Source organism: Sinocyclocheilus anshuiensis, unplaced genomic scaffold (genome assembly GCF_001515605.1).
Source record: "Sinocyclocheilus anshuiensis isolate Anshui unplaced genomic scaffold, SAMN03320099.WGS_v1.1 scaffold962, whole genome shotgun sequence".
Lineage (NCBI taxonomy): Eukaryota > Metazoa > Chordata > Actinopteri > Cypriniformes > Cyprinidae > Sinocyclocheilus > Sinocyclocheilus anshuiensis.
Genome location: NW_015537985.1, coordinates 369065 through 377403, shown reverse-complemented (window position 1 = coordinate 377403; position 8339 = coordinate 369065). Strand labels below are relative to the sequence as shown.

The 8339-nt window shown below is 36.0% G+C and overlaps 1 protein-coding gene and 1 long non-coding RNA gene across 4 annotated transcripts in view; one reads left to right on the top strand and one right to left on the bottom strand.

The window, feature by feature from the left end:
• Positions 1 to 367: 367 nt before the first annotated feature.
• Positions 368 to 8339, top strand: part of LOC107674166 (uncharacterized) — a 12459-nt gene continuing 4487 nt past the window's right edge. For 2 of the 3 annotated variants that reach the window (XM_016468071.1, XM_016468083.1), the window contains exons 1-15: positions 368 to 527; positions 907 to 997; positions 1978 to 2043; positions 2153 to 2319; positions 2409 to 2569; positions 2707 to 2798; positions 3535 to 3705; positions 3798 to 3902; positions 4966 to 5205; positions 5294 to 5385; positions 5477 to 5659; positions 7112 to 7291; positions 7378 to 7476; positions 7578 to 7667; positions 8263 to 8339. In XM_016468071.1, the coding sequence (XP_016323557.1) occupies positions 483 to 527; positions 907 to 997; positions 1978 to 2043; positions 2153 to 2319; positions 2409 to 2569; positions 2707 to 2798; positions 3535 to 3705; positions 3798 to 3902; positions 4966 to 5205; positions 5294 to 5385; positions 5477 to 5659; positions 7112 to 7291; positions 7378 to 7476; positions 7578 to 7667; positions 8263 to 8339 (1859 nt within the window). In that variant the 5' untranslated portion in view covers positions 368 to 482. Of the gene's footprint in view, positions 528 to 906; positions 998 to 1977; positions 2044 to 2152; positions 2320 to 2408; positions 2570 to 2706; positions 2800 to 3534; positions 3706 to 3797; positions 3903 to 4965; positions 5206 to 5293; positions 5386 to 5476; positions 5660 to 7111; positions 7292 to 7377; positions 7477 to 7577; positions 7668 to 8262 lie in introns of all 3 variants that reach the window. The other variant, XM_016468080.1, reaches the window with a different exon arrangement.
• LOC107674189 (uncharacterized) overlaps positions 1072 to 8339 on the bottom strand; it is a 9222-nt gene continuing 1954 nt past the window's right edge. The window contains exons 2-3 of the long non-coding RNA XR_001632489.1: positions 6957 to 6961; positions 1072 to 1082 (exon numbers count right to left, since the gene is read on the bottom strand). This is a non-coding gene — a long non-coding RNA (uncharacterized LOC107674189). The remainder of the gene's footprint in view (positions 1083 to 6956; positions 6962 to 8339) is intronic.

Here is an 8339-nt window from a genome sequence, read left to right as displayed (position 1 = left end):
ATGATAAACATACATGCAGCGCCAGTGCAGTGATGGAGAGATTGTATGTGTTATACTGACATCCAGCGGTAGGCTACTGCATCAATGGACGTTGTTTACGTCCATATTAAGCTCGACAATCAGGAATATCGTTTTAATATGTGCGTGACCTTTGCCTCTATCTCTGTGTTGTTATCTAGAACACAAATTCAGTTAGGCTGAAAAATAAATAGCGTTTGAAAAACAAATACCGGAACATAAGACAAAAGATCGAAGAACTCAAACAGCTTACTTCCTGACACACTCAATATGGCAGACTACTGCAACCAGGTTTGAACTTTCCGTATCAGTGAGACGTAGCGATGTTCATGGGCAAAAGAAACCAAAACTGCCTGAATGACATCTAAACTTAAGCGATGGAAGAAGCAACAGATATGAGTTCCAGCTTTTATTGTAAAGTTACGTGACGCTGAGTGCATGAGCGGTGCTCGTGCAGTTAGAGGATGTCGCGCGTTACAGCTGATTTGAAGTGTCAAACACTTCTCGAGGTAGGTTTACTGTCAACACTAGCGAGGCAGCTATGGTTTACCAGATTGTAATTGTTCATGAGCTAATAAGCTAATTACCGGTACTGCAGTATTAAGGATGACATACTGAACTAGATATTTCAGTATAGATGTCCGATAGGAAATCATAATAAAGTCCCTTATAAAGAATGGATTATCCTTTCAGAATCTTCTGTCATTTTGTTTACGTTGTTTTTGGTAGTGGTGATTAATACCAGGTTCCCACAGTTTTGTTGTAAACACAATGGCTGTCGTAACTGGTATTGGTTACCATGATAAATTTGTCGTGTTGAGGTTGTGGTGCATCAGGATCATCTTGTTTACTGATCAGTGATCACTATCTTCATATTTTCCCCAATAGTGTAATTACTGTTACCCTGATGAGGTGCTTGATGACATAAAAGACGTGGCGACAGATTTCCCACACCTGCAGTTATACGTGGACTATTACCGTAAGTTTATCTTTGAAAGCACACCAGGGGTGTGGTTTTCAAGCAGTTTTTATTTTAAACTCTTAAATTAAAATGTTTGTGAGTGCTGAATTGAAACTTCAGTGTCATCATTTTTTGCAATAACAGTGAATGCAACAAAACCTCAAGGGCATACAGTACATGCAGACAAAAGTCAGAAGACAGTTAACCAAATTTCATTAATATCAGATCAGGGCAAGTAATGTATAAATGTAAACAATTAATTTCAATTGTTTTGTTTGCCAAAACATTAGTTTTATGTTACTTCTGTTGCCTTTTACATGTTTGCTGTTCCATGAATTTCTTTTGTGTGTCATAATTACTGTTACTTACTCATCATTTTGCTGAAAGGCCTATAATAGTCTAAATACCCCACAATTGGTTTCTTTTTCCCTAAGCTATGTTCAATAGCATTTTTTGTTACCAAGTCATAATGTTTCTTTCAGGATTCTTTGATGAATAGAAAGTTTAAAAGAATAGCATTTATTTAAAATAGATTATTTGATTATTTATAAAATACATAACATTTATAAAATGATGTAAACAAAAACTTTTATTTTGGATGCTATTAATCACGATTAATCGTTTGACAGCACTAATAAAATTATAAATGTCTCTACTGTCATTTGAGAAATTGAAAGGGTCCATGTTGAATAACAGTTTTATTATTTTATTTTATTTTTCTGACTCCAAACTTTTGAACGGTAATGTAGTTATCATTATGGTTTTCCTTTTTGGTAAGAATGGGTTTGTTTGTGCCTATACTGAAATAGACTTTTACAAGTAAATGTACACTGAGAAATATTCATGGGTTTACAGACTGTGACAAGTCCATGTCCTCCTATATAATCCATAAAAATTCTCTCAAAACAAGTGTATAACTGCTATGTAGACATTTTGCTTACTGTGCACATTTTCTTGCATGTGTATTTCCTGAGTTCGGTTCTCTTCTCTTTCTACAGTCTATCCCAACAATGATAAGAAGAAGTTGGTTTATTTGGGTGGCACTGTTCCTATAACATATGAAGGTAACTGGTTTCAGTAGCTTTACTGTAACCTATAATTAATCCCATCCAGTGTTTGTAGTTGCTTTCCACCAACTACAAATCATTAAATATGTATCATGTTGTTACAAAGGTGCTACGTACAACATTCCAGTTTGCATTTGGATCCATGAGACCCATCCCAAAAACCCACCCAGGTGTTTTGTTTGCCCTTCACCCTCCATGATCATCAATGCTAAAACCAGCAATGTTGATGCCAATGGTCGCGTCCTTCTCCACTGCCTCAGCAACTGGAAGATTGTAAGTCAGTTTTATAGTTATTATAAATTTTCTTATTTGAAGATATTAATGTATATATTTCATTCCGGATTTAAATGTTTGATTTCCAGGGCTGGTCAAACTTGTCGATAGTTCTGGAAGAGATGATTGCAGCCTTTCAACGTGAAACTCCTCTTTTTGCCACCCATGCAGTCCGAACCCCTCCACAACAAGCAAAACACCTGCCGGCTGAACTGGTAGTTCAACCGAATCCTGTTTTGTCTTATGGCAGGTCAGTGCTTGTTTGAGTTTCAGTTCAGTCATTCTTATCAAAAGCATTTGACAGTAGTCTCTCAGTTTAGCCCCTTTTTAATGATCAGTGGATACTGATGTAATCTTCAGTCTTCTATTTGTTTGCTTGTGCCGCAGCTGGCCACATACAGGCAGCAGTTCAGTGCAAAAAATGTCAGCAGTTCAACATGGAGCATCCAACTCATCTGTGCCTCAGCATGCCAGCAACAGTAAGCATTGATTTTCTGCTGAATACTAGTCTTGCATGGATTGCATGGATAGTCTTGCATGGATACTTCAGATTTTCAGTTTTATGAAAAAAATATTTTGTACTCTCTATATACCAATTTTAGTGTCACTGAGATACTATTATAGTCTTTATTAATATTTTGAATTAGTTTTTATTTTTTGTTTTAGTAATTTTATTGTGTGTTTTTTGTCATTTTATTTTATTTTATTTTTTATTTTTTTAATATATCAATGTTTTTATTTATTTTAATTTTAGGTTTAGTTATTTTAGTACATCAAGTTGAACTAAATGAAAATGAGAAATGTTGCCTTTGCAACTAGCTGAAATAAAATTAAATATATAAAAAATGTAAACATTTTTTTATTAAACCTATATTCCAAAGCAACACATCTCAGAAGATTTTTCAAGTGAGTTTAAGTTATTTTTTTATATATATTTTAGAATTCTGTTTATATTTTATTTTATTTCAGTTAAATGGTGTTTTGAGATGGTAACCTGCTTCATTTGTGCTGTAATGTGCCAGTTGATCGCCACAGCTCAGTGTGTCAGAGCATGTGCGAATCTATGATCTTTAGTAGATTGATAGACAAAGCTGAAATCTCCATCTTGAAAGCATGCTGATCTAATACACTGTGTAAATGTATTGGTTTAGTGCCATAAATTGTTTTAGACTTTCATTTTCTATTCCTGGCTAACCATAAGGTTTCTTTTCCTAGGCCTACCCAAGAGTACAAAGTCCCAGATGAACCTGAATCAAGCCAGTGAAACAGAGATGAGCGGGGTAAGGAGATCATACACGCAAGAGCTGCTGGATTTCGGGATCACGTTTGGTGCTCAAGCTTTGGAGACTAACCACCAAACAAACCCATTTATTTCTCCTGCCTCAGGTAATATGTTTTTTTTTTTAATTATTCAGTTGTAATATTTTAAAACACCCTTAGTACATTTTTGAATTAATTAAGGATTATCTCTGCTTCAGCTCCCACCAGCAGTGCTTCTAATGTTGATGACATAGACAACCTGTTCAAAAGCCTTCAATTACAAAGAGTTGTCAACATGTACCAGTTGAGCAACAGGGAGAAAGGTAAATAACACATAATTTAACAGTGTTTTTAAAGACTTGATGAAGTGAGTAAAAAGATGACAAAATTAACTTCTTGCCAGTGTTTGCATTTATAATTGTTCCATAAAAGAGCTTTTCTCTAAACTAAAAATTACAATTCATCTACAAAGTTTTGTTCAATCAATTGATCTCTACAGTGTAAATGCCCCTTTCCATAATACTGGTTCAAGAATTCAGTAGTGCCTGCCCACTTTTTCAGCAGCCTTGGTTCAGTAGTATTTTTTTCCATTGAGATTTTTTTTTAAAAGTCTTCATTAAAAAGTTAGAAACCATGAATCAAACCAACCAGCTACAAAATTAGAAACTTTGCACAACATTAGAAATTAAAAAAATTGGTCAAAAAGACAAAGGTACTTGATGGCTTTAATGAGAGAAAGAAGTACAATTCTAATTACAATGCTTCATGGGAGTACCTTCATAATGTTTTGCTTGTTGCAGTTGTCTGATTTGTGGACATTTATTTGTAGAATCACAGGTCAGGTAGTTTCACACTGGAAATTCTACTTTTTACCATGATTATTTAAAAATTAAGTTGAAATAATGCAGTTTGATGGCTTCAACAAAAGCATATACCTTCGATTAACAACCTCAAAGCTCACAGTAGGTCTTACTTTAAGGGTTTATACGTTTTTGTTAAAAATGAATTCCACGATGAAGAAAATAAATAGGATTTTACTTCCCGGAACCCAACCTTTGCACTCTAACATCATCCGCAGACTAGAAAGTAGCAAATCAAGCAGCTTCAATATGTTCCACACAAGTCCTGTTTCAGTAAGAAATACATCAACAGAGGAATCGTCTAGCAGTTTTACTGGATCTTTAATAAAATATAAATGAGCTTGACATCCCGTTTCTGGATGTATTTTTCATTATCTGTATCTGCATATGTATTAAACATATGTGCAGCATAGCATGCAAGTGATTATAATGTTTTTTCCAGTTTGTACTGGGGCCTCTTACACACCATTGTGTAAAACAATGCAGATAATACACTGAACTTAAAAAGACTCACAATTTTTCATAGATGTTCATCATGCTGGAGGAGTGTGGCAGGATTGTGGTGGTGGAGTTCAATCAGGCTTAGTGGATGACCGTCACAAGGTGGTGGTAAGCCGGCTTCCTGTGGGCGTCTCTCCCAGCAAGATGAAGAACAAGCTTACCATCTTCTTCCAGCGGAGGCAGAATGCAGGAGGAGAGGTTCTAGATGTCAAATACCCTGCAGCACTGCCAGACCAGGCCTGGGTGCTCTTCAGACGCCAAAGAGGTACTATGGGACATCACTGTTAACCTCCACTAAATGAAAATGTACTATTTCAGTGAAAAGTTTACTGTTCGCTTTTGTGTTTTTCCAGACGCAGAGCATGTTCTGAGGCAGCCCGACAGGGTGATTACCATTAATGAGCAGCAATTTCTTATTCAGCTGAAGAAGTTTGAGGACATGGAGGTAAGAGGAGGCCAAATCAGGATAGCCCTTCACCTATTTTTTACTCACTCATTTTGTACAGGATTGCATTACACAAAGAACCTACTTTCAGATCCCAGGTGGTATTCAAGGTGAGAAAGCTGAAATGTTTAGGAGCATCTTGAGTCTGGAAGGGTGCAGTTTCAGCTCCACGGATGTCCTGGAAGCAGTGCAGTCATGCCGAGACCTCCCCTCTGCTCTGAAATATCTCTGCCGTGATTGCCCTATATGCCAGGAGCAAGTGTCCTTCAACAGGGTGAGAATAAATTAATTGTGTTCTTGACCTAAAAATACGCAACCACGTAAAATGTGTTATTTACCTCAAATTATTATGCAATATATGATTATTATTGATATTTAATTATTTTTTAAAAATTTAATTAATTAGTGTTGTCAAAATTAGCGTTAACGCATGTGATTCATTTTTTCAGTTTAACGGTGTTAAAAATATTTAACACAGTTAATGCAGGTGCGGCGCTAGGGTCGGCCACCCCACTCACAACTGCTGCTTCTGTCTCTTTTTTCATGACAAGAATTGCATTTATTTAGACGCAGAACGTCTTTACAACCACATCAAATGGGAGATTTTTCAGACGCGCACTCCAACTTCACCTCAGCGCCAGGCGCTAGTCAAACGAGTGCGGAAAAGGTACAGGTGACGAGGGAGCTTCAGTAGAATGACAGTGAACTGTGGTCAGATGAGATGTTGTCAAGCCATATCTCAGTAAAAACCAATTGTCCTGTCCTGTCAGCTGTTATACTGTACTTGTAGCATGTGCTCTTCAATTGCACACACAAATACGGTGGCATGTGCTGTATTAGATTAAGCACTGTATCATATTAAAGTCCAAATAAAACTACGAGCATGCAATGTCATAGTTATGTCGTCAGTTAACTCATGAAGTTACCAAAAAGGCGATTAAAGCTGCCTTAAAACTCTTCATGTAAGTAAGTATTTTTTTATATGAGTCACATTTAAGAACATGTCTCTGAAATGCAGTGGTTTTCAAAACTGTCCTGGAGCACCCAGCACTGTCTCCCTCATCTAAAACACCCGGTTCAACTCGTCAGCTCATTAGCAGAGACTTTAAGACCTGAAGTGGGTCAGAAAAGGTTAAGAGTTGTGAGAAAATACGATGCGTGTCAGATCTGCATCGTGTTCATCAGTGGCACGATGACTTAAAGCAGCCAAAATAACGTAATTACCCAGCTGCTGTGATGTCTGAATAAAAAAAAAATCAAAGAAAAAAAGAGCTTTAAGGATTCATCTACGTATATTTAATTTATAATTTAGTGTTTGATAACTTTATTCAATTTCTGTGTATTTCCTCCTTGCTGAAGGGCACAGGTAGCTAAATATGACATATATTATAATGGGTTTATGTGAAGATTGTTTTAAATCGAATAAAATGCAGCTTTAGTGATCATAAGCGACTTGTTTCAAAAATCATATTATTATAATATTTAATGATTATAGTTAAATGATTAATGCATATTTAGGACTTGTTCGTTTTATAGGAACATTACATTTTATTTTGTATTTTATATTAAACTCTCTCTCTCTCTGGTCCTAAGACATCAGCCATCCTTATTAATTGAGTCCTGATTTTAGTTATGTCATATTATTTTACACATTTGATTTGGATAATAGACCGTAGGCTATCTTTCATTCCTAAATGTAGTATCTGCCTCTCTTTTCTTTTTTCAGATGGTCACCATGACACACTGCTCTTGCACATTCTGTGAGAGCTGTTTTAAGAAGTACTTCTCCTCTGTCATTAAGGAGAAGAATATAGTACATGCTGTGTGTCCCCTGTGTAATCTTCCCGATGTACAAAAAGGCCGCAAGGAGGAGTCTATGGAGTACTTCAGTCTACTCGACACACAGGTGTGGAGCTCCAAACAGGGTTTTTTTTGGCCCATATGAAATTGAATATTGAATATGACTAACTGTAAATCATTTTGTATGTGTAGATCAGGTATTATTTGGACCCCCAGATCCATGAGCTCTTTCAGAGGAAGCTCAGAGACCAGGCACTGCAGGAAATGCCCAACTTCCGCTGGTGTGCACATGTAAGTTCTATTATTCGCAGATATTTTATACAATTTAATTTCAGGTCTGACCATGATAGCGATTTTTGTCTGTTTATATTTTTGTTGTCTTTGTTTTTTAGTGTTGCTTTGGGCTCCTTCATGAAGCAAACAGGCTGAGGATGGATTGCCCCAGCTGTGGGAAAAGCACATGCTTTCAATGTAAAAGGCCGGTAGGTTTTTCCTTTACAAACAACAATGCTTTGCATCATATGCCTTAGTCTTCCAACCAAAGTGTGAGTCATGAAGTTCTGTGATATAAGCTGTATACTTTGCAGATCTAACTTTAAATTATAAACTTGGTATTTTGTATAAGTATTAACTTAGCAATTAATGAAAAAAAATATTTACAATACTGTTCAAAAGTTTGGGGCCAATAATATGATGACTGGAGTGGCTACTGAAAATTCAGCTTTGCCATCACAGGAATAGTCAAAAACATAAAAAAAACATTTAAATTGTAATAATAGTTCCCAATATTACTGTGCTTTTGAACGGTGGTGCATATATAAATAAATGTTACTATAGTCTATAATATTATTATATAAATGTTTAAAAAAAAAATAATTATATTTAAATATTTTTAAATGTTTGAGACATACTAAACAGACATTCTAGAGATAAAATGTAGAATTTGGGTCATTGAAAATGTTGGCCAGACAAGTAAACATCTGAACTAAACAATTCTTACTGTTGAGCCCCTGCATTGTGCTGGTACTTGTAATCTCATATTGATGGAGGCTGTTGATCTGGTTGTTTGTTGTCTAGTGGGCTTCACAGCATGAAGGAATCTCATGTGAGAAGTTCAAAGAGTGGGAGCAACTCAACAGCCCCGAGTACCAAAA